At 55.7% G+C, this 23,303-nt stretch overlaps 9 protein-coding genes across 9 annotated transcripts in view; 6 read left to right on the top strand and 3 right to left on the bottom strand.

The window, feature by feature from the left end:
- Positions 1-605: 605 nt before the first annotated feature.
- GUITHDRAFT_79014 (hypothetical protein) lies at positions 606-1,412 on the top strand (the record flags this gene model as incomplete). Its single annotated transcript, XM_005823203.1, has 1 exon — positions 606-1,412. The coding sequence occupies one exon, from the start codon at positions 606-608 to the stop codon at positions 1,410-1,412; it is 807 nt and encodes a 268-aa protein (XP_005823260.1).
- A 320-nt stretch (positions 1,413-1,732) lies between these two features.
- On the top strand, positions 1,733-5,329 carry GUITHDRAFT_145852 (hypothetical protein; the record flags this gene model as incomplete). Its single annotated transcript, XM_005823202.1, has 13 exons — positions 1,733-1,802; positions 2,109-2,231; positions 2,279-2,349; positions 2,400-2,456; positions 2,501-2,559; positions 2,606-2,651; positions 2,702-2,753; positions 2,814-2,848; positions 2,888-2,944; positions 3,000-4,427; positions 4,616-4,914; positions 5,089-5,179; positions 5,249-5,329. The coding sequence occupies 13 exons, from the start codon at positions 1,733-1,735 to the stop codon at positions 5,327-5,329; spliced, it is 2,469 nt and encodes an 822-aa protein (XP_005823259.1).
- A 2,304-nt stretch (positions 5,330-7,633) lies between these two features.
- On the bottom strand, positions 7,634-9,461 carry GUITHDRAFT_145851 (hypothetical protein; the record flags this gene model as incomplete). Its single annotated transcript, XM_005823201.1, has 3 exons — positions 7,634-7,699; positions 7,866-8,546; positions 8,718-9,461. 3 exons carry the CDS (start codon positions 9,459-9,461, stop codon positions 7,634-7,636), a joined length of 1,491 nt encoding a protein of 496 aa, XP_005823258.1.
- A 732-nt stretch (positions 9,462-10,193) lies between these two features.
- Positions 10,194-12,073, top strand: GUITHDRAFT_90014 (hypothetical protein; the record flags this gene model as incomplete). The annotated part of the gene is made up of 10 exons (XM_005823200.1): positions 10,194-10,372; positions 10,422-10,474; positions 10,522-10,635; positions 10,687-10,774; positions 10,821-10,897; positions 10,942-11,070; positions 11,118-11,183; positions 11,237-11,437; positions 11,486-11,705; positions 11,772-12,073. Exons 1-10 carry the CDS (start codon positions 10,255-10,257, stop codon positions 12,071-12,073), a joined length of 1,368 nt encoding a protein of 455 aa, XP_005823257.1. The 5' UTR covers positions 10,194-10,254.
- An 853-nt stretch (positions 12,074-12,926) lies between these two features.
- On the top strand, positions 12,927-14,039 carry GUITHDRAFT_145849 (hypothetical protein; the record flags this gene model as incomplete). Its single annotated transcript, XM_005823199.1, has 5 exons — positions 12,927-12,998; positions 13,043-13,124; positions 13,390-13,500; positions 13,557-13,810; positions 13,857-14,039. The coding sequence occupies 5 exons, from the start codon at positions 12,927-12,929 to the stop codon at positions 14,037-14,039; spliced, it is 702 nt and encodes a 233-aa protein (XP_005823256.1).
- Positions 14,040-14,146: 107 nt separating this feature from the next.
- On the bottom strand, positions 14,147-15,182 carry GUITHDRAFT_145848 (hypothetical protein; the record flags this gene model as incomplete). Its single annotated transcript, XM_005823198.1, has 5 exons — positions 14,147-14,272; positions 14,323-14,493; positions 14,546-14,630; positions 14,685-14,776; positions 14,823-15,182. 5 exons carry the CDS (start codon positions 15,180-15,182, stop codon positions 14,147-14,149), a joined length of 834 nt encoding a protein of 277 aa, XP_005823255.1.
- Positions 15,183-16,917: 1,735 nt separating this feature from the next.
- On the top strand, positions 16,918-18,139 carry GUITHDRAFT_145847 (hypothetical protein; the record flags this gene model as incomplete). The annotated part of the gene is made up of 8 exons (XM_005823197.1): positions 16,918-17,072; positions 17,152-17,345; positions 17,404-17,437; positions 17,488-17,584; positions 17,635-17,687; positions 17,742-17,799; positions 17,841-17,905; positions 17,947-18,139. The coding sequence occupies 8 exons, from the start codon at positions 16,918-16,920 to the stop codon at positions 18,137-18,139; spliced, it is 849 nt and encodes a 282-aa protein (XP_005823254.1).
- A 77-nt stretch (positions 18,140-18,216) lies between these two features.
- On the bottom strand, positions 18,217-20,722 carry GUITHDRAFT_117504 (hypothetical protein; the record flags this gene model as incomplete). Its single annotated transcript, XM_005823196.1, has 13 exons — positions 18,217-18,285; positions 18,336-18,375; positions 18,420-18,470; positions 18,524-18,633; positions 18,682-18,717; positions 18,762-18,854; positions 18,907-18,961; positions 19,027-19,118; positions 19,172-19,279; positions 19,331-19,414; positions 19,464-19,532; positions 19,587-19,649; positions 19,703-20,722. 13 exons carry the CDS (start codon positions 20,720-20,722, stop codon positions 18,217-18,219), a joined length of 1,890 nt encoding a protein of 629 aa, XP_005823253.1.
- Positions 20,723-21,255: 533 nt separating this feature from the next.
- GUITHDRAFT_145845 (hypothetical protein) overlaps positions 21,256-23,303 on the top strand; it is a gene marked incomplete at both ends in the record, with an annotated part of 4,951 nt that continues 2,903 nt past the window's right edge. Inside the window, 8 exons of the mRNA XM_005823195.1 lie at positions 21,256-21,375; positions 21,493-21,547; positions 21,636-21,672; positions 21,749-21,815; positions 21,862-22,206; positions 22,561-22,584; positions 22,627-22,691; positions 22,828-22,879. Coding sequence (XP_005823252.1) covers positions 21,256-21,375; positions 21,493-21,547; positions 21,636-21,672; positions 21,749-21,815; positions 21,862-22,206; positions 22,561-22,584; positions 22,627-22,691; positions 22,828-22,879 — 765 coding nt within the window. The remainder of the gene's footprint in view (positions 21,376-21,492; positions 21,548-21,635; positions 21,673-21,748; positions 21,816-21,861; positions 22,207-22,560; positions 22,585-22,626; positions 22,692-22,827; positions 22,880-23,303) is intronic.

The following is a 23,303-nucleotide window of genomic DNA, read 5'->3' as shown; positions in this document are numbered from 1 at the left end:
GCAGGATCACATGTCTGATGGCAACGAACTTGTATTTGAGTGGGACACAGCAATACTACATCATCTCAGGGTCATCGGAGGGTGCGGTGAGGGCATGGGAGCCAAACCGTTGGAGGCAGCTCTTGTGCTTCAAGGACGACTGCAGCAGCATCACATGTTTAACAACTTCGAGGTTGAATCTCAATGGTGCGCAGCAAGATTACATCATCTCGGGGTCATCGGAGGGTACTGTGGGGGTGTTGGATCCAAACAGCGGGAGAAAGGTCTTGTGCTTCACGAAAAATAGTGGCAGCATCACATTCCTGAATGCATTGACCTGGTGTGTTAGTGGTACGGAGTATTACAACATTATCTTGACAGGGTCATCGGAAGGTACAGTGAGAGCATGGGAGCTAAAGAGCAGGAAGGAGATCTGGTGCTCTGAGCAAAATGGTCCGGCGACAATAAGCATTTGTAGTGGTGGGACACAGCAACACTTCATTGTCTCGGGGTCATCGGGGGGTACAATAAGAGCATGGGAGTTACACTGTGAGAAGGAGATCAGATGTTTAGGAGAAGATCGAAGTGGCGGAACAAGTGTGGTATGGACGGGGGATGGTAGGATGATGGTAGCTGCAAGTTCATGGAAGGGCAAGGTGAAAGCATGGGAGGGAGACAGTGGGAAGGAGATCGGATGCTTCGAGGGACATACGGGAGTTATTACGATCGTGTCATGGACGAGTGATGGAAAGATGATAGCAGCTGGATCATCGGACGGCTCTGTGAGGGTGTGGGAAACAAACAGCGGGAAGGAGTTGAGATGCTTTCAAGATGTTAAGAGATTCTCACACCTCGCTTGGTCCAAGGATGGTAGTATGCTTGCATCGAAATTGTCAAATGGCACCGTAAGGGTATGGGAGATAAGCAGCGGTGAGGAGATGAGATATTCTGCAAGGAATTCTGTGATTGTTACAGGCGTGACATGGTCGGAGGACGGCAGCTTCATTGCCGCAGGGTCGAATGATTGCACAGTGAGAGTGTGGGAGGTAAGAAGCAGCGAGCAGTTGCGATGCTTCAAGGGTCATGGGCAGCAAGCGACCTGTGTGGTGTGGTCGCGAGATTGCAGTATGCTCGCGTCAGGGTCAGAGGACATGACGGTGAGAGTGTGGGAGATGAACAATAGGAGGAGAGTGTGCTGCTGCACAGGACACAAAGGACGGGTGACATGCGTCGCATGGTCGGAAAACGGGAAATTTCTTGCTTCAGGCTCGTCGGACTGTACGGTGAGGGTATGGGTAGCAAAGAGCGGCATGGAGATCAGATGCTTCCGAGGACACACTGGCTGTGTCACGAGTGTGGCATGGTCGGAGGACGGGAGCATGCTTGTGTCGGGGTCAGATGACACCACTGTGTTGGTGTGGGGAAACTTTTGATTCCATTCCGGTATTGATCTACTATTGTAGACCATCGACAACATGGCAAATGTCCACTCTGATCAATACTTAACTTTCGAACTCTCGTTGACATGGCACTGAGTGGGTCAGGGGCAACAGATAAATACAGGTGGCAAGAATCATACATATATATTTTCCGACACTAAACTTTTCAAGATAGATTTTTTGTACCCAAAGTCCCCATTTCTGGACAATGTCTTTCAGTACCCCTTATTTAGGTAGTAAAAGTACCCGTAAAATAATACCCCCACCCCGTGAATGTTCACCCCACCCCCTATTGCAACCCGGTAACCCGCGGCATGCACATGGCTGGGGAACATGGCGGGGAGTGGACGGACTTCACGCGTGTCCTCATGGCGGCAAGAGGAGGTGACATTATCGTCGCACTCAACCTCCTCCCCCCACTCCTCCTCTTGCTCCTCTTCCTGTTCTGTCCCCTGCTCCTCCTCCAACGCATCAACTCTGATTTCCTCGCATCCTGCTTCACTTGAGTCCCTCCTAGACCGCTGCATGCTCTGTGCGATCATCCCTCGCTTGATCTGTGGGTGCTTGCTTCATGACATACCACGAGCCTGTACTCGCATGCCTCTCTTCTCTTCGCTTCTGCTTCCCCTGCCTCACCACAAGCGCCACATCCTCTGTCCACCTCGCAAGTACTCACTCACTCGATCTCAGAGCTGGGGAAGGGGCAGATGCTGCATGCAGACTCCTTCAACCTGGGAGACAGCATGTCAGCGTTGGAGATGATGGATCCTAAGATGGATGCGGGGCTCGTAAACCCTGACGTCGTCTCCGCCGGTGACTCGCCCCTGGGCTCTCATGTTAGCACTGACTGGTTTCTGCAGAGGAGAGCTTCGAGCAAGGCCTCGTCCCCCTTCACCCAGACTTGGAGACCATGGTGGCGCTCTCTGACAAGGTAGCAGCTGTCACTCAGGGAGGGAGAGGCGGTTGAACGATGGTTGGCAGATGCTAGCTCTGGAGATGACGTGGGTACGAGGGACAGGTTTCTTTCCTCGACCTAGAGTGAGGAGCTCTGACTTTAGTTCCTCGAAGCTTCGCTGGTACAGTCTGTCTTCACCTGCTTGTACTGTCATCGTCCGGACGAGATTCAGAATCAGAGCCTGAGGTTCGCCCGCCTGCCTTCATGCCCTTCACTGAAGCCGTGCTGTCAGGCTGTACTGCCAGGCTCTGCTCAAGAGCTGCGAGTTGGTGAAGAAGGTGGCCGTCTCCTCCTTCTCGCTGTCACAAGTGACGGCGGACTGTCGCAGGCTGTCTCACGGGCGAACGTGTATGAGGAGGAGGACTTTAGCATGAACTTGGGTGAGGAGGGTCGCGATGATAGCATGGCACTATTCTCACTGGCTCTCTTGCTGCTCGTAGGAGGGTTCTCTTTCTACGACAAGCTGAGTGAGGAGGTCATCATGAGGTGATAGCTTCACTCGCACGACCCCCAGCCCTTGACAAGCCTTGGCGACAGCTCGCTGACGGGGCTGGAGGAGAACTTGCAGAAGGTTCTTGCCGCTGCCTGATTCTCCTTGCTGTGGGTCTGACTTGTATGGCATCCAGCACCTTAAGCTAGTCAAGATGTCTGCCGGTGGGAAGGGAGAAGGAGGAGAGAGCAGGGAGGTGCCGTCGGAAGGTCAAGAGACCAGGCAGCAGGCAGGAGCTCCGACAGAGGGTTTCATCTTGGATGTACAGGATGCTCCCGTATTGGAAGCCTTCTTGGCGAGGATCAGGCTGAGACGGGCCTGGCTGGGCGTGCTGCACAACCTCTCCAAGGGTTTCAAAAGTCTTAAGTCGGCTCATAAGCTTATCGCCTATGCCCTCGCGCAGCTGTCGGTCACCAGGGCCACCGTCAACTATGACTCCAGCAGGGTCGGCAAGTTTGCGATTCAACCGCGGCTGAACATGAAGCTCATGGCTCCTTCTCCTCCTCGTCCTGTCCCGATCCTCAACCTCTCCGCAGCCTTCGACGAGCTGGAGGAGCAGCTCAACTTCCTCAAGACTCTATGCGTCAAGCTTCCCTTCGTCACCTCCCTCTCTCAGCTCCATCACTTCCTCGAGGACTACACCTCCGGCTCTCCGGCGCCTGGCGCTCTTCCTCGTTCGTTTCTCCGACTCCTCCTGACCTCTGGGAACTTCTTGGGAGGAGAGAACACGCAGCATCTGGTGCGGCAGAGCATGGCGGACTACCTGATCCCCGAGCATGCCTTGCAGAGTGTCTCCGCCGCCTCCTTCATCCACACAACGTCCAAGCTGGTTCTCAACTACTGCACCTCCTCCTGCTACAACCTCGGTCGACAGCGGCGGCGCATGGCAAGGAGCATCGATGACTGGGCACATGCTCAGCTGGAAGCGGAGCTGGTGGACCAGACAGTCTTCCTGGTGTACGAGGACAGGAAGCCTTGCCTGCTGTCGGAGACAGGAGCGTTCTTCAGCGGCTGGCTCCTGGACCAGATGCTCGTCATGGTTGTACGCTACTTCGAGCTGGGATTCCAGCTGAGGTTGTACGCGGGCTTCGAGCACAGCATGCTCTACTGGTACATGGACTACCTGCTGGGGGTTCGGATCAACTGCCAGCCTTCCATCTTCTTCCCCAAGTCCAGGCAGCACCAGCTGGAGGAGAGCAGGGGGGTAGCTGAAAAGGGGGGCAAGGGGGCAAGCAAGAAGAAGGACAAGTCCAAGGGGCACGGAGGGAAGACGGGAGGAGCGAAGAAGAGCGAGCCGTCGATGGAGCAACTGATGCTGGAAGCGAAGCAAGCCATGTGCCGGGGCGTGTTCCGCCTCATAGCCGGGCTGAACAGCGAGAAGATCTACGAGCTGGATGAGCTGAGCCGAGCGACGCTGCCGCTGCGGTTCCAGCGGAGGTTCGGGCCCGTGATGAGGGTGGAGCAGCCGCATGCCCTGAGCTTCCTACACTATGAGGAGAACACTGACTCTTCCCAGTACCACCCGTCTGAGCTCTACGGGGCCGCTGCAGAGAGTTTCTTCCAGGTGACTTGCTGCCCGCTGATGCTTGTCCTCCTCCTCCTTCGTCCCGCCTCTCATCTTCTCCTCCCTCTTTCCTCTCTCTCCCTCCCTCCCGCCGCCCTCGCTCCACTCCTTCTCTCTCTCTTCCTTCCTCCTCGCCCCCATCCTTCATCCCCTCCCCTGCTTCCTCCCTCTCCTCACAGCTCCTCCAGGCTCGCACGGTCGCAGACAAGCTTGTGCACAAGCTGCAAGCTTCCTCCTCGGAAGATGCTGGGGTTCTGCTGGACGAGATGGCGAAGACGGCCAAGGGGCTCGTGGCCGTTGCCACGTTCAACGAGTCACTTGCTGAGTTCACCTACCAGCGGTCGATAGCTGGGCAGCAGCAAGGGGGGAGGGGAGCTGGGAGCGACGATTTTCCTCTTCCCCCGGGCTACAAGATGGCGCAGGAGTACACGGAGTGGACAAGGAGGAAGAGCAGGAAGGAGGAGGATGCTGCTGAGAGCAGAAGCAGGTGAAAGCAGTGGATGTGTCCATGGTGGGAGGGAGGATGGTGGGGGAAAGGCAAAGGAGGAGAGGGGGGAAGCGAGGAGGCGGGGGGAAGAGAATGCTGGGAAGAGGAAAGGGAAGGTAGGGGAGGAGGAGGGAGGGAGGAGGAAGGGAGGAGATAGTTGACAGGAGGTCGCAGGGGGGGAGAAGAGAGACCTGATGAGTGGCAAGACGAGTGGAAACCTTGGATGAACGCTATGGAGCACAACCTTCTTTGCGATGCGCCGCAGGTGAGGAAAGGAGAGGGGGGGGGGGGAGGAGGAGGAGGAGAAGGAGGATCATAATTGACGGCCATGCAGATGAAAGTGACGAAGAAAGTCTCGTTCATTTTCGGACCAAGTCAAATTTATCCCTTTGTGATGATAGACATGAAGAGATAATCCGAAACTCCTCTCCTCCTCCTCCTCCTCCTCCCCCGCCCCCCCACCCATCCCCCTGCCCCTTTCTCCTCATCCCATATCTTACTCTCTCCTGCTGATGCTCCTACTTCCACCGTGTCTACTGTCACAAACGCCTCTCCCCGCTCCTCTTGTTACACTGCACACCCTCGTCATCCTTCTCCTCCTTCTTCACTTCCCACCGAGTCGAGCAAGCATCGAAGCCCCTGCAAGATCAACTCACCGCAGCAGAGCAGGAGGAGGCAGCCAACCTGGGCGGCGGAAAGATCGTGAGGAGGAGGAGGAGGAGGAGCTGCCAGGATTGGAGAGGGGAGGAGGTTTCAGCTCGTCCCTGAACTCCTCCCACAAATTTTCCTCCGAGCGAACGAAGGAATGGCCATGGCGAATGACATCCTACACTCTTGTCACACGAAACTCCCTCCCTCCCTCCCTCCCTCCCTCCCTCCCTCCCTCCCTCCCTCCCTCAACCCTCCCTCAACCCTCCTCCCTCCCTCAACCCTCCTCCCTCCCTCCCTCCCTCCCTCCCTCCCTCCCTCCCTCCCTCCCTCCCTCCCTCTTCTCTTCCCTTCCCTCTCTGCCACCATCCCCCAAGCCTCTTCGTCCTTCCCTCTTCTGTTTTCACGACCTTGGAGTGTCGTGGACTTCCAAACGAACGCCAAGGCTCTGACGAACACGAGATCAGAACTGGGAAAAGAGAAGTAGTAATAGCAGGAGGAGGAGGAGGAGCAAGACCAGGAGTAGGAGTAGGAACAGGAGTGGTAGCAGAAGGGAGAGGAGGAGGAGTGGATAGCAAGAGCAGGGGGAAAGCTTCAGTTCACCGGTCGGGGATGCGAGTGGAAAACTTTCTCCTATGCGATACGTCGATCTTCTAGGGGAGTTGATCCAGTTTCCGCCGCCGCCGCCTCCTCCTCCTCCTCCTAGACCCAATCCTCCCCCTCCTCCTCCCAGTCCTCCTCCCCCCAGCCCCCCATCCATGCCCATCCCTCCGCTGCTGAGCTCCATAATCATCCTCTTGAGTTCAGCATTTTCCACTTCCAGCCTGTTGAAGGACTGAGAGATGAGAGGAGGAAGAGATAAAGGCAGGAGCAGGAGCAGGAGCAGGAGCAGGAGCAGGAGCAGGAGCAGGAGCAGGAGCAGGAGCAGGAGCAGGAGCAGGAGCAGGAGCAGGAGCAGGAGCAGGAGCAGGAGCAGGAGCAGGAGCAGGAGCAGGAGCAGGAGCAGGAGCAGGAGCAGCATCGACCTCTTGAGCTTGATTCCTTCCTGTGGCAGGCTAGTCGCCTCCTTCCTCGACCCGCTCACCACCTGCTACCCTCAGCGAGGATCAAGAGAAGCCTCGTCCCACCTGCATGTCCAGCTGCTCCTGTAGGCGCAAACACTCTGCTTTGAGATCGCTGGAGAACGATAGTCATAAGGTGGATGCGGACGGTACCAGGTGGAATAGGAAAAGAGATGGGAGGGGCGGTGCAGGTTCTGGGGAAGGGGCAGGAGCAGGGAGAGGAGGAGGAGGAGGAGGAGGAGGAGGAGGCACGAAGCAAGAGGGAAGGGGAACAAGTTAGAGGGAGGAGGCAGGAGAGGTTGGGGCACCTGCATGTTTGCTCTAGAGTTTGATGCGACGCCTGCAGTTGTAGCAGCTCATCTTGTCTCGGGGTGAACCCCAGCTGCATCATATGCCCTGCTCCTCATTCAATGACCGTCTTGTCACTCCTCACCTTTCCTCCTCCCTTCCCCTCTGCAAAATCAAGAACAACACCTTCCTCCCTGCTCCCTCCTCTACTCCTCCCCTCTCCCTGCTCCCTGCTCCCTCCTCTACTCCTCCCCGCTCCCTGCTCCCTGCTCCCTGCTCTACTCCTCCAGTCTCCCTGCTCCTTGCTCCCTGCTCCCTGCTCCCTGCTCCCTCTCTCCTTCTTCTCTGCTTCTTCCTTCCTCCGCCTTCAACCGGCAGTCACGTACCGTCGGGATGTCCAGCAGGGAGGGGAGGAAGCCGGGTGGGAGCCCGCGAAGATCCGTTAGCTTTGAGGTGGAAGAGATCTGAGGGGATGGTGAGAGCGAGGAAGGAGGGTAAGGAGTGAGGGTAAGGAAGAGGACGAAGAGGACGAGGAAAGCAATAGCAGCAGCAGCAGCAGCAGCAGGGAGGAGGAGGATCGAGGAGGAGGAGGAGGAGGAGGAGGAGGAGGACGAGGAGAACGAGGAGTAGATTCAAATTGAACCATAAGGAGCAAGCGAATTGTTCAGATCGAGAGCGCCGCTGCCATCGATGTGAGATTTTTTCTTGGTCACTGCTAGGAGTCACCTCGACAAGACTTCGCGCGCCTGATCGAGCCCAGCTGCGTAACCCTCCGCGTATCCAACGGCCTGTCAGCAGGCGATAAGGTACAAGAGGAGGGCAGAGAAGGGAAGGACGGGGAGCAGGGGAAAAGAAAACAAGTAGAGGAGGAGGAGGAGGAAGAGAAGTGGGAGGCAGAGCAGCAGGAGAGGAGGGGAGGGAGCCGAGCTGCTGCTGCTGCTGCTGCTGCTGCACCTTCTCGTAGAGCGGGTCTCCTCCTCCTGTCCCATTCAGCTTGTTCGAGCCCCGCACGGAGAGAGAGGAGGAGGAGCGAGAGAAGGTCTCCTCTGGCTTTGGGCTGCTGGGGCTGCCTGGAGCCTCCCGCTGCCTCCCCGCCTCCCTCCCCGCCTCCCTCCCCGCCTCCCTCCCCGCCTCCCTCCCCGCCTCCTCGTGCTCCTGCAATCTCAGCAGCGCCATCGAGCTCGGCATAATCTTCTCCCCTGCTGGGATCCCCTGCTGTATCCTGAGTTGCATGTTCTCAGCTCGCAGCGCCTGGATCTCCGTTCTCAGCTGCTGGATGAGCCGCTGGGAGGGGTCGAGCTGGAGGATGGGCTTGTTGCAGATGCTCTTTGCTCTAGACGCGTACTGCAGGGTGCTCAGCGTCTCCTCTACGAACCTGCCGGAGGGGGAGCAGCAGGCAACCATGACGCAGGACGAGCTCCCGCCCAGCGAGTCCATAAGGAGCTTGGTGAGCTTGCTGTCCCTGTAGGGAACGAACGTCTCTCCTCGGCTCAGGGTCGCGATCACTTTCCCTAGCGTGAAGAGCGAGCGGTTTATACTCCCCGTCTCCTTCATCATCTCCCCCGAGCTCCCGGAGTACTTGAGCCGCTCGCTTCCAGCCAGGTCCACGAACGTCAGCTTGCCATACTGCCGAATCTACAGACCTCTCGTCATACCTTCCTCCTCCTCTCTGCCCCCCACCCCCACCCCCACCCCCACCAACTCCATCCTCCTCCCAACCTCCCGCATCCACACGTCCCCGCCCTTCCTCCCTCCCCTCGCTCTCCATCCCCCGCGCCCTCTCCTCCGCGCGCATGCAGTCTTCACCTCTTCCCCGGTGTCTTCATCCAACCTCACGCTGTCCACATAGATCACCAGCGCGCTGTGGCTGCGACTAGAGTCTCGGTTCAGCTGGTGCTCTCCTACGTGACGATTCCTCGTCCCCTCCTTGAACACCTCCAGCAGGTCCGACGCTGCCTGGCACTCCACCACCAGCAGGTTCTCGATGTAGAACCCCTGTGCTCTGCTCTCTCGGATCTGAAGGTTTCCTGCCTCCGGGTTCAGCAGGTCCAGTACCTGCTCGTTGTAGATTTCGAAGCACGCAGCTTTCACCGCGTACTTCCTCTCGCTCCTCCTCCCCTCCAGCTCCGTCCAGAGCTGCCGTGCTGTCCTCGGGATCAGCCCCTCCCTCGGGTCCCCGCCATGGTACTGGTCGTCTATGATAACGTCCTCTGCTCCGGATATGCTGTATGTTTTCCCGCTCCCCGTCTGGCCGTATGCAAACAATGTAGACGAGTATCCATCAAGCGCCTTCTGCGCCAGCCGCCATGCTCCGCACTTGTCGTAGAAGGAGGCCTGGTCTGCGTCCTCGTTGACGCACGAGTCGAAGACGAACGTCTTCACTCCTGATGACTTACCAAAGTCCTCCTTGGAGCTGCTCTTAAGCTGAACGCTCTTCCCGTCCTCCATCAGCTGGACCACCTTCCTGTCTCCTCGGCTTCGCTCCGTCTCGCTCAACGGGCGAACCCGGAGGACAACCTGAATGTTCTCTGGTGCTGCTGCTGCCTCCATCTTCCACCGCCTGTGCTCCTGTAGCTTACCCGAAACTTCGAGTTATCTACCCTCCTCCCCCTCCTCCTCCTCCCTCTCTGTCTACAGTGCGACTACTTGCTGTGTGCTCGTGGGATATCATATGAAGCAAGTCCAACAGCATCAGACGCAGTCGAATATGGCGGAGCCCACACCTTTCCCTTCCGACACGGCATCCATGGCTGGTCCGCCCAGCGATCACTCCCTCCTCCACCTCCTCGTCCTCGTCCTCAGGATGCCAGTCATCATCATGCTTACTCCGCTCTCCCGCCACTCTTCCTTCCTGCTGTTGCTGCTCCTCCTCTCCCTCGCTCTCCTCCCTTCTTGCATGGGCCCGCTAGGGCAACTGCCACCAAACAGACCATTGAAATTTGCAAGTAGCAGGAGGAACGAGGGGGTGGGGGTACTCTCACTTTCTGGTTTCAAATAGGGTGACTTCGAGGAAACATAGGGTAGGGTGGAGCCATGTATGGGGTACTGGAGGAGGGTCGTGTCTTAGGTTGGGGAAAAAATGGTCAGGAGGGCAGCGGCGCTGATATGGATGATGGCGGGGGCGAGCGAGGCGCTTGTGAATGATGCTTCCTCGCTACGGAGATCCTCGTCTTCTCTCCATGCCGAGAGAGCTGCGGTGACGGGAGGGATCAGGAGCCTCGGACCTTCTTGTGGAATTACGTCCGGATATGGCACTGGAGGGAAACTGAACTTGCAGGGATCGGGGAACTGCGGGTGGCCGCGGCATGGCGATGGGAGGAAGAATGGAGGGAGAGAGCTTCGAATGAAAGGAGGATCCGACGAAGGAGAAGAGCTCCACTCCACCCAGGACATGCTCCGGTTCGCCATCCCTGCGCTGGGGATCTTCATCGCGGGCCCTCTCCTCTCGGTGATTGATACCGGTGGGATCATGAGCGTGCTGACGTACGGAGGATGTGACATTTTCTTCAGTCTTTATCAGCAAGACAGCAGTGGATGAGGTCAGGTCGTTGGCAGCCCTACAGGTCCCTCCCCTCCACTTGCTACGCAAGGTTTCTGAGTGGATTTTCAGCCGGCTGCCTTCATCTGCGACATGTCTGTCTTCCTGCTCGGCTTCCTGGCTCGAGCGACCACGGGCCGAGTATCTCGGGCCATCGTGCGAGACTCCAGCGGCGAAGAGACCAGGGTATGCATGCGGCGCCCCTGCCGCCATCACCATCTGAGTGCGCGCGTGCAGGCTGAGATGCGTCGGGCGCTCAGTCTCGCCCTCATCGTTGGCCTGACGCTCTCCTGCATCCTCTTCACGTTCGCTCCGATGCTTCTAAGTCCTGCCTCCTCCTCCTCCTTCCTACCTGCCTTGACTCCCTTCAGGTAAAATGCTAGGGGTCGACCCGAGGCTCATCGAGCCAGCTACCGAGTACGTACGGTACCGGGCGCCGGGGGTTCCGGTGGGGAGAAAGCTTTCCTCTTGGTATTACTGACAGGACTGCAGGCTGCTGTCCTCTCCTACGTGGTCATCGCGGGCCTGCTATGCACTAAGGACTCCGTCACTCCACTGAGGTCGGTGCTGTGGTCAGGGGCAGCCAACGTCGTCGGGGACGCGATCTTCTGTCACTACATGGTAACATCGGAGAGTTGCCAGCGAGCTCTCTGACCTTCTGCTCCTAGAGAGGAGGGCTAGCCGGAGCTGCTCTCGCTACTTCCATCTCCCAGTGTCTCGGGGCCTGCCTTCAGGTGCTGTGTTAGTGTCGCCCGAGCCCGGCCGTTTCACTCACTGGCCCCGGCAGCTCATGTCGGCGAGGGAGAAGCGCATCCTCCCCGACCTGACCAGCATCCTCCACCTTCCGAGAGCCGTCCTCAGCTACTTCAACCCTCTCTTCGTCTACGTCGGCCCCCTCGCCACCATATCCCTGACCCGCGCTTACGGGTTCACCCTTATGACCAAGAGGGTCTCGTCTCTCAGCCCTCAAAAGATCGGAGCCTACCAGGTTGTCCGACCTGTCGGTCTTGGCTGAAACCGTTTGATCCTCTTCCAGGTGCTCTTCCAGCTGTTCGCCTTCTTCGCCTTCTTCGGAGAACCCCTCTCCCAGACCGCTCAGACCACCCTCCCTCGCCTCCTGGATGCAGGAGACTCGAAGGGAGCTTGGAAGGTCATGGGAAATCTGGGATCCCTCTCCTTGATTGCTTCTGTCCTTGTTGGAAGCGTCTTTGCTACTCTTGCAACAGTTGGGAACGGGTTGTTCGTGACTGATCTAGGTGATTGTTGTTGGGCCCGAGGGCCTGACAGCCTTGCATGTCTGACTTGTTTGTTGCTCTTCACAGCGATCCGTCAAGCCATGAGGGAAGCTTCACACGTCGTGACCGGATGCATCGTTGTGCTCATGTTCTCCGCGTCTCTGGATGGCGCCATGCTCGCTGGGAGAGAGTTCGGATGGGTAGTGGGAACCTCGATAGTGACTCTGTTCGTGCTGGCGGCCATGCTGAAATTCCATGGCGACAGCCTGGCAGGAGTCTGGCTGGGTTTCGGATCGAGGGTCTTGATCTACTGCTTCGCATGCTGCTTTCGACTGATGGGCCTCGCCGAAAGATGCGCTACCAGGCATTCGGCCCAGGAAGGACCATGATGTAGATGACTAGTTTCCCAGCTCCAACTCGTTAAAGGCTCTTCCAACCTGTCCTTGGGGCAACGATGGCTCCTCCTCTGTCCCATCTGCTCTCGTGTGCTACCTCTCAACCCTCTTCCTCCTCTTCCTCTCCCCTCCCCTCCCTTTCCCATCCCTTTTGTCCTCCCCCTGCATTCCCTTCAACAAGTCCATCCCACCCCTTTGTCCTAGACTACCCCCACCTACTCATCTCCCCAAAGTACCCCCACCCTCCATGTTATTTTCAAACTGTGTACCCCTGTTTCTTACGACCTGTGAATGGCTTGAAGCGAAAGCTCCAGGTGCGAGGAAACATGTTGGAATGAAGGAAGAGGAGGAGGGAGGGAGAGGAGGAAGGGGAGAGGAGAGGGGGGCAAGATGGGACGAAGGGAGGAGAAGCAAGATGATGAGCAAGAGAACGAGAGGATGAGAGGTTGGGACTCCTTTGTTGATTGTCTGTTCCTGCAATTTTCGAATTCCATGCTATCGGCGATGCGAGCGCTGAATCCAACTGCAGACATTGATATTGAATGACCTCTGATGCAGCACATTGATTCAGGAACAGTTTTCAAGGATTGCTTCGAGCTCGGAGCGACAAGTTTGACGCTCCAAAAGGGAGTAAAGTGACACACTTGTAGCGGGAATGAAGCGTGGGGCAGCAGGTATGAAGAGAGAGATCCTTATCGCCTTCAAAGTAATATGCCACCACACTCTAGGATTGATCTTCGCGCTGTGTATTCCATGCATTCAAGGCTTCGCCTACTTCACTCCAGGAAAGCCTACTCTTGTGAGGCCTCATTGCCGGCGGATCAGCTCTTATCGTCAACGGTTGCCCATGCCGTCGCAATCTTGGGATCTTTACACCAAGAGCTCGGAATCTCTCTCCAGCCTCCACACTTTCTTCCAGGTGAGGAGAGGCTCATCCCTGGAAGCGCCTGATCGAGATCGCAGCTGCGGCATGCAGGACTTCAGCGTTTCCAGAGCGCCAAGGACGAGGGAGTAGAGTTAGAGGCCGAGGCCGCCAAACCAAGAGGTGAAAGAAGATTTAGAGTCTAGACGTGTGACTTGTTAATGTCGGGTGCAAAGGCGATGAACGACTTGCGGGTTTGTACAACGTATCTTTGTCGGAGGTTTGCTTGCTGGCAGAGTCAGACATACAATCTGGTGACTTGCTTTTTGTCAGAAAGAGCAAAATCAAGTTTTTTTCTCTGGTATTTCATCTCTCTACCTGCATCCATTGTGACAGATGTTGCTCAGGGGCAATCTTTGAGCTTTCTCTTGGGCTTGTCTCATTGTAGGAAGTCTTCACCCTACAAACCTCTATCTGCTCACTTCTCTTTTCAGCATATTCGCCTGGTTGCTCAGCTTGGACTTGTCGAAAGGATTTGACACCTCTCTCTCCAGCATAGGTACATCTTCTCTCCTCTACTGTTCTGAGTGCTCTGACCATCTTCCCCCCGATCAGGCCTTGGGTTTGCCTGGTCCCTCCCCCTCCTGGCTATGTCAAGCCTACTGCAAACTTTGGATTTGGAGCCAATCAAGGAAATTCAAGCTCTGACCGAGGCGTTTGCTCGCAAGCTCTTCTCAGGACGGCCTGACTACCAGCTCATCTTGTTCTGCATCTGCGCCGGGTTCGGGGAGGAACTCCTCTTCCGAGGCGTCCTGCAGCAGAAACTGGCTGAGAGTGCCGGACTGATTCCAGCAATCTCCCTGACATCGGTACGACTCTTGTCTATTCTGCACATCAAGAAACAGATTGCTGCAGGTGGCCTTTGGAGCCGCTCACTTCCTCACCCCGACTTACTTCCTGCTCAGCTTCATTGGATCGATCTTCTTCGGAGTTGTTCTCATTCAGAGTAACGGAAACCTGTTGGTTCCTATCATAGCACACGCGGTCTATGACTACGTAGCGGTGAGATTAACTTTGAAGCAAATCAACGAGAAGTGACGGCGAACAAGTCAAAGGCAAAGTATTCCAGTACTTATCCCGACTTAACTATTTGATTCATTAAACAAGTTATCCCTTGTGTTGTTTATCTATTCAACAAGTATAGTTTACATGGTTACAAGAGAATTCCTCTGGATCAGCGCATCATAGTGGTTGCTGCCATTGTACAGCAAATGAATCGCATGCTTCCCTGTATACTGCGAACCATATTCTGCGATCGGATAAAAGAATCCCTGTATCTCAGGTCACTGACGAACTTTCAACAACTGCCATTATCCCTCACCGGCTCATACATGTAGACTTTGATGGGCACCTCCATGCCATCGCTGAGGGCGAGAAGCTCGGGCTCGCCTCCGTAGAAGGAGGGATCCTTCATTCGCTTCAGGTAGGTCTTGAAGTCACCCTCGATCGCCCCTGAGTTCTCAAAGAAGTTTCGTTTGTCCTTGCTGATGACCTGACAGCAAGTTGAGTCCTCGAGCCCCAACCAGCAGCAGCAGCAGTCTCACCTGGTGCGCAAGGGCCCTGAGAGAGTCTGCTTCTCTCTCCTCCTCCTTCTCAGACAGACTGTTGCTGTGGAAGTGTGCGATAGACCTGCAAGTCCTTCGAGTCACCGAGTCGCATCTCTTCCTTGGAGGCATCAATCACCTTGCTATGGAGCGGAACATACACCTTCCATCTCCTTTCACAGTGCGCAGGTCGAACGCTCTTGCATCCACCTTGGGACGTCCTTTCTGCTGCTGCAGCAAAGTCAGGAACCTTGGCGTGGGTTCACGGGACTCGCACCGCATCAACAGCATCCATCATCTTGATCTGAGGCGACGACATGGAATAGCTGTTGGAAGGCTGGTACCCATTGTATGGATAGTCCATGGGCTCGGGCGTCTGGAGCCGCTGCTCCTGAACCCCTGGAGCTGCCATGGGTCTCGAGTATTGGACAGGCGGCTGTACACCAGCTTGCTGCCGATAGACGTACTGGGTCGGGTATTGCTGATATTGCTGCTGATTCATTTGCTGAGGCGCCATGGGAGGCATCTGTCCTTGCAATGACTGCTGAGGCATTTGCATGTTGAACTGGTTCGGTTGCTGCTGCTGGATATTTTGCACGTAGTATTGACGAGAACTTGGTTGAGGGTAACTAGTCATCATGTACTGCACAGGAATCTGCTGCTGCTGCTGCTGCTGCTGCTGCTGCTGCTGCTGCTGACCATAGGAAAGAGGATAAGGATTTGGCTGGTTGAAGTAAGGTTGGCTGTTGACCGCATACTCAGAACGAGGCTGTATCATGTACGTTGGATTAGCGGGAGCAAGCATTTGCTGCATCGTGTCTCAGTGATCTGTTTGTTTTCAATGGTTCGACGCGGAACAAAATGAATCTACAGGGTTGAATGAAGGTCGTACTCTCTCTCACTCTCCTGACGCGGAAAGCAAACAACCCAACAGGAGGAAGCAGACAAGAACCTCTGGATGATCCTGTCACAGACTTGATCCCAGCCCTGTAGGAGGAGAGGGAGAGGGGGAGGGAGAGAGGGAGGGAAGAAGGATGGGGTAGGGAGCAAAAGGAGATCAGGAGTAGCCGCTGGCTTCAAATTCGGGTGATCTCACGTGAGGGAAGTGGGTAGGGTAAGGAGTAGGTGTGATGCGGTGGGGGTGGGGGTGGGGGGTGGGGGTGATCATCAACACAAGTTGAAACTTTTTGTTGGTATTTGGTATGTAATCGTAAACTGTTGTACTGAAATTTATTGAATATGATACACAATTCTCAAATCTTGGAAAAATCATCGACTTTGAAAGTGAACGGGTTACTACCGGCGTCCTCCCTGAAACGGATCTTTTTTGAATTGTTACCTATTGTTACCACTCCACCTGACCTCCCCCCCCCTTCACCACCCCTCCCTATCACTCCCCATTCACCCTTATTCCCTGAGGGTACCATCATTCTTTACAATATTTTAAAAATACCCACCGGTAGTGGTCTACCATGCGAATACTATCCGATCACTGTCATACTACCCGGTCTACCACCAGGTTACCCCCACCCCTCCACCAAATAATCAGAGTAACCTTTGCATATCTCAACTACGCCTCAAGACACAACCGGTGGTATACGTACCCCACTGCAGTCAATTGCAACCCCCCTTCTCCTAAGGATACCACCCACCTGATTGTATTCTTCTACGTCCCTTCTCCTCGGGATCACCCTAGTAAAATGCGAGTCACCCTACCCTCACATACCCATTCCCTAGCTCCTGGCCGCCGCTATGCGGCCGGGGGTCCCCGACCCCACAGTAGCTGGAGCCAGGGCCCGGGCCGGCCTATGACGTGACTCCGGGTCCAGACCGTCCGCGCGGCGGGCCCGGTCCGATCCGGGTTCGGAGTGCTCGGGTGACTGGGGCCGCACTGCCGCACGGTGAATTTAATGGCCGGTGACCGTCCGATCCGAGTCTGCCGGAGTGCGGCGCGGCAGGCTGGGGCCCGGGGCGGGGGGGCCGATCGGACAGCACCGCCGACGGTGCCACTCAACAATCAACAATTGGACCGTTGATCTTGACTCCAAGCCGGGAACTTGTCCGATCATGGCTACGGCCCAGCCGGACGTATTTGGGCATCTGTTCCGAATGTTCTAGATTCTCGGCTCTCGGCATCTGTTCTAGACTCTCGGCATCTGTTCTAGACTCTCGGCATCTGACTGATTAGATCCCATCTGTGCTAGATCCCACTGTCGGCCCGACTCCCGGCTCAATTCAAGTCCGATCGTCCGATCTACAGTACTGAGATTCCATCTAGACACAATGATAGGCTATTCTTCTAGATTCCATTTGTTCTAGATTCTGTTCTAGATAGCCTATCGAGATTGAACGGACGGACCTGCCGATACGCCATGGCCGGGCACAAGGGATGGCTTCCGCTCCTGGGCGCGGCGATAGCGATGGTTGCAGTGATGGAGATGAAAGTGGCCGAAGCATCTTCGGCTACTGTCCAGTGGGTCTGTCAGGAGGATGGGTCACTGAGCGCCAACGACCTCGAGACCTGGAGGTGCGAGCAACACTGCCCACTGACCTTATCCAGCCAGCGATGGTGAAGAGACTCCTAACATGTACTGGATGTCCTGCAGTTGTGGATGGTACAAGAATCAGAATCCTTGCCAGTCTTGCACCGTCTCTGTGCAGAAAGGTGAAGGAGGCAACGACGAGGCAACGTACTCAGCATCTCACCTGGTGGTTGTTGGTGCAGTAAGGGAAGTAAGCGGAGAGCTGGTACCTACCCAGCAATGGAGTTGCATGTCCTCGCGCTTCTACTTGGACTCAGGTGAGACTGCGATCTGAGTCGCTCCCATTGCTGAGATCCTCTGACGCTGATGCTTCAGGGGTCGGGGCAGGAAAAAGTCTCTGCCCTGGATGGTGAGGGGGGTCGGAGGGAAAGGAGTAGAGGAGGTTGACGGGGAACGCAGGTACACGATCCAAGGGTGCGAGACGCAGGCAAGCACGTTCTCAGAGAGAGTTGCGACCATCAAGAGCACGATAGAAGGAGTGCATGACATTCCAGCTGTGAGTCCGGGAGGCTCTCGTCCTGTGGTTGGGGTGATGGGCTATGGCAGAACTGCTTCGTGAACGGAGTGAGGGATGAGTCAAGGGCAGAGTGCACGACGAAGTGAGCAAGATGGTTGCACCTGAGCTCTTGCCTGTACTGAGCGACAGACATCAGCTTCCCGGCCACCATCTTCGTGGAGCGTGCTGCTGAAATCAACGCGAATGGGCATCAGGTAACATTACCCCCATCTCAGCGCTTCTCAACACCCGGCAGATCTACGGGAGAAATCCTGCCACATACGAAGAGGTCACGGTGCAATCCTGTACGGAGCTGATAAGGTTCCTGAGTGAACTTGGATGCCTCATGTACTGACGGGCAGCCCCAGCGCCATGGTGGAGCACCTGGTGGGATGCGAGGCTCAGACTGACCAGGGCGTGATCGCTCCGATGGGAGCTGAGTCAGTGAAGAAGGTGGCTGTGCTGGCAGACCTGACGGCCGTGTGCAGGTTCTGGTGCAAGGACATCAAGTACGTCCCCCCGGGTCTTTACCATCAGGCATCAGCCACTAGATGAGAGTCCAGCTAGGGCCGGGTGTCAAGGTCACGAGGTTGTCAGTTGTTTTGGCGATTTACATACTTGTTATCAATATACTACTCCGCAGGTGTACAGATGCCAGGTAATAAACAAAGCTCACTCTCCTTGGGAATCGTGTCGTCGAGCTGCCGGGCAGTCAGGCGTTGCGAGTCAGGAGCGCAGGGTCAGGGCTCACCATAGACATCTCAAGATCCGGGTTGAGCTCAAGAATTGCCCTGCAACGAGTCAGCTGGAAGGCGGGAGAGGCGGCGTTGATCACCATGACGTGGTTCGGAACCGGGCGGCCAATTCACCAATAGTGTGATTGTCCCTGTCACCCTCAAGGTCAGGCAAGCTCGGGACGCATCAAGGAAGCAGCTGTACCTCGTCACGAACACAGGCCCCAGTCGAATCAAAGTTTTGGTAGGAATGGCGTCAGGGCTACTCCTTCCGTCCCATGCCGTGACCCCCGAGTCGGTCAAACTCGCTTGCTCCTGCACAACCGATCAGGCTGGACTGCGACATGGGCCGCGGAGGCTCACCTTTTCAATCCAGTAGGGATCATTGGCAAGCCACAACTACAACAAGCTGTTAGGTCGAGACAGCGATGGAGGCCGAGTACCTGAAGCCAATTGGTTCTATATCGAGTCGCAATGTCGAAGAGGGATTCGGGTCGAGTGGGATTGGTGCAATACATACACCTTTGAACAACAATCTGCAGAACTTTTCAGCAGCGGGAAACCAAATCAAGATATCAATGGACATACATGGAAGCAAGTCTTGTTCTGAGAAGGAGCATTATCCTCCGCGATAGCACAGATGCTGAGACATTCAGATAAGATCGCCACCAACAATCATAGAGAGCGCAAGGTCATCGATCAACGCACGTGAAGTTTCGTCCTTGCGCAACCATGGGAGGAGTCCATTGGAGGGTCATTCGATGAAGCTCTCCTAGAGCTGGTCGGGTCGACGAGTATTGCTGGAGGCAGCCCAGGTCAACCGATCGAAGGATCCAAGACAAGATTTTCAGACCTGACAAGAATACGAGAAGTCTCCGTTGATCTGATCCAAAGAGCAGCTTGCAGTCATCTGAGCATACAAGGCATATCTTGAAATGTCCAACAGCCCTTCGCCGAATGTCTGCAAATCCTTTCATCAGGGAAAAGAGCTCGAATTTTCTCATTCACTGACAAGGTACAAACGCAGCTGGCTGTTGGGCTTCCAGATCATGATGTCTACTGGCCGCATCGGGCAGTTGGGGTATGTGAAGGGAAGCTTTTGCTAGCAGTTAGCAACAGCATCGAAGACTGAGGTGAGGATATACCGTCGTCCCATCGATCGGAGTGCCGAAGAAGCCGATTCCCGAGATGAACTGCGGGGACTGAAGCGAAACCTGTAGAGAGACGAAGTTCAGCTAAAAGGTTCTTGATAAGAAAGGCTAGCTCACAGAGACTCTGACAGTGAAAACTTTCGGGCTGAAGATTGCTGGTGTCAATGAACAATACCCACTCTGCATAGTCCGTCCGTCAATAACTATCGCTACGACCGACTGAGGTTTCATACCGATTTTCCGCAAGTTGTTCCGCTAAGAGAGGACAAACCCACGTACTTGTCGAATTGTCTTGCAGCAAACCCATCGTCTGATGCCTCAAAGTACAGGGAGTACTGCATCCCGATCTCCGATAGTCTTGGACTGTAGGTTAGTTTCCTAAACCATAACCCGTTTTTGCAAGGTTGCCCTGTGCTTGCCAAAACATTGTTCGAATCCACACACATAGTAGTAGCTGAAAGCCATTGCTGATTGGGAAGCTCAGCGGATGGTTGATACACCGAGACTGAAGGTTGCAGCCTTATAGAGAGCGACTGTTCAGTGTTCACATCTTGTGCGAAGACGGTGAGGTCCAGTTGTTCCCCGATGTAAGCATTCACTTGCTTCTGCACGTTGTTTGGATCGTTCACATTGGACACGGTCAGCTTGTACGGTTGGACCATGATGTCGAAGAAAACACATCGCTTGTCCGTCACCCCCGTCCTGGATGTAGTGGTGAAGCAGAGTATCGTGGAATCGATGGGGAGGAACCTGACCGGTTTCACAGTGTATCTCTTCCAGTTGTAGCAGGTGCATAGATACTGAGCGTTGTTGCATGTACAACTCGAGGTCACATTGTTGCAAATTCGCTGCCCGCACAACGGGCTCGTTGCCTTGGTCAGCCAGTACTTGTCACTCTCCGCACATTTCTGCTGGTAGTTCATCCCGCATGAATCAGGTGTACTCCCATCGGGGAGCTCGCAGCTTGTGACCGCGAAGTAGTCAGGTGAGAGAGTGGTGAACGCGATCTGACCTGGCCCATCGTTCGACCAGACCACCGAGAAAGAAACAGACGAGCATACCACATCCTTGTTCGTCTCGTTGAAGAATGTGCAGTTGACAGGGAAGACTGTGTTGTTAGGCGGCGTTCGCGCTGAGCAGTTGTTGATCGTTGTCCCGATCACATTCTCAAGTAAACCGCCATCCCAGAACACTGCCTCCACCCCCGATAGAGCTGCAGCCGACAGCAAGCAGAGCAGCAGGGGCGAGTTCATCGTGAGTCTGAGGGCCCCCTCGATGCCTCCTCCTGCTCCTCCTGCTCAACCTCCACTCCGGCTCCTCTTCTTCCTCTTCTTCCTCTCCTCTGCTCCTCCTCTCCTCCTCTCCTCTTCTTCCTCTTCCTCTCCTCTCACTTCTCGCTTGCCGCCTCGCAGCAGCTGCTCGCTACCGCCATCCCGCGCTCAAGAGCCACCGCCGTTACGTATAACGGTTGTCAAATTGCCGGGCCCGCTCCGGGCTCGAGTGGAGGAGTTCTGGTCTACCAACATTCGCGTCGCCACTTGCTGAAATTGACCGGAGCAGCAACGGTATGTAGAGGAGAGGAGAGGAGAGGAGAGGAGAGAGGAGAGGAGAGGAGAGAGGAGAGGAGAGAGGAGAGAGGAGAGAGGAGAGAGGAGAGAGGAGAGAGGAGAGAGGAGAGAGGGGAGAGGAGAGAGGAGAGGAGAGAAGAGAGGGGAGACAGGATGAAGGACATAATTCGAGATTGCGTTGCCTGCTGCTTCCTTCCTTATGCAGATCCCAACAGGATATGTGGGTCTGCCAAGACTGCGGCATCGAGGGAGAATTCTCCACCCCTGATGCGAACAAGTGCGACTGGGGTGAAGAAACTTCTCCTTTCTCTACAGCTCTTGTCATGCCCTCCATGCAGGTGACTTCGAGCACTATCATCGTACCATCATGAAGAGGAGCCCCGGCAACTTCCAGCCCTTCAGGTCGACTGTTGCTTGCAGTGGTTGACACGGGTACCTCTCTCTGTGCTTAACAGATTCCGATCAGAGCCAAAGTCGAGCAATGGCCACTCTACGGGATCAAGAAATGCTGTGAGGCCGAAGGGGGGGAAGGAGGAGGAAGGAGGAAGGAGGAAGGAGGAAGGAGGAAGGAGGAAGGGACTTCTGAGTTGTTTTTCAGGCAACTGTGCGCGCGAGAGTGACTGGGATGTTTTGGAGTGAGGAGAGAAGAGGAGAGGAGAGGAGCGTGTAAATGTGAATCAGGTACAAGCAGCTTGCTTGCTATCATTGCAGGAGGAGAAGGGAGGAGAGCCTGCGGAAAGAGGCGGAGAAGAAGAGGAGAGAGAGAGTCTTTGGCAAGGTGAGAGGGAGAGGAGAGCACCGGTAGGAGGTTGACGTGTGGACAGAGGAAGCTGCTGATGAACGAGAAGGAGGAGGGAGGGAAGTCGACGAAAGAGAATGTCGGGCAGGGGATGATGGCGGAGAAATTCTTCGAACTGAGCATCGAAGACGTGCCCTTGCATCAGGGAGGAGGAGAGGAGGAGGAGGAGGAGGAGGAGGAAGTGAAGTTGGAGGAGAGGTCAGGATCTACGAGGGTCGGCAATGGGATGAACCGATTCCTCTCCCTTACGTCCTCTCGGCTCCCTCGGAATCTCAACCTCCGTCCCAAGTCCTCCCCCGTCCTCTCCCCTCCTCAAGGTCTTGTCTCCTCCTCTGACCTCTGCATCCTCGAATGCCTCAACAACGATGAGGTGAAGTGAAAATCCTGCACGTTCTTCTTATGCTGACTTGCTCCTCCCTCTCCTCCCTCTCCTCCCTCTTCTCCCTCTCTCCTTTTCCTGCATTATCGCTTTCTCCCCCTCATCTTCACTTTCGTTCCAACTTCCTTCTCTCTTTTCTCTATCTTTCTCCCCTCTCCTCTCGTCTCGTCTCGTCTCGTCTCGTCTCGTCTCCTCTCCTCTCCTCTCCTCTCCTCTCCTCTCCTCCCCTCTCCTCTCCTCTACTCCCCTCTCCTCCCCTCTCCGCTCCTCCTCCTTTTGGATCTGCTCGCCTCCTCCACAATCTTCTATCAACCTTGCCCTTCTTCTCCTCTTCTTCTTCATCAGGATATGGACGTCTTTCTGTGCACAGTAAGTCTCCCGCATGCCTCCTCCTCCTCTCACTTTCCTCAGGTCCTGGGGGTCAAGGGCGTACTCAAGCGCTACAAGCAGAGGACAGCGGCAAGGCTGAAGAAGCAGTAAGAGAGGCAGAGAAGATGCGGGCAAGGAAGGGAGGAGGAGTGGGGAGGAGGAGGAAGAACCGCAGGAGGAGGAGGAGGAGGAAGGGAGGAGCGAGGAACGAATGCTCTCTTCACCCTGCTGAGTTTCCAGCAGGTTCGCCTGCTGGAAGCGCCTGCACCACCCCAATGTTGTTGGGCTGATCGCCGTGTGCGTCGATCGGGGATGCGAATGTCTCGTGATGGAGCTTGCGTCTGGGTGAGGAACGAGGAGGAGAGGGGGGAAGAGAAGGGGGCGGGGGGGGGAGAGGACGAGGAGGAAGGAGAGGGAGAGGAGGAGAAAGAGGACGATTGAGGGGGGAGGGAGACAGGAGCAGGAGGGGAAGACGATTATAGAGGGAAGATCCAGAGAGAAGGGGGGCAGAATGGTGAGAGAGGAAGGAGAAGAGGAGGAGGGATGAACGAGGAGGAGAAGAGTGGGAGAGAAGGAAAGCCCCTATGATGTATGATCTGGGGAAACTTGAAGCTTTGCATCGCTAGCCATCGTTGGCATTAGCACATAATATTTACCGTCCTTCTCGACGTCACTCGTGCTCTCTCCTACCTTCACGACCTCAAGATCTCCTCACCTAC

Source organism: Guillardia theta, assembly GCF_000315625.1.
Source record: "Guillardia theta CCMP2712 unplaced genomic scaffold GUITHscaffold_112, whole genome shotgun sequence".
NCBI classification, from domain to species: Eukaryota; class Cryptophyceae; order Pyrenomonadales; family Geminigeraceae; genus Guillardia; species Guillardia theta.
This window is presented reverse-complemented; position numbering and strand designations above follow the sequence as displayed.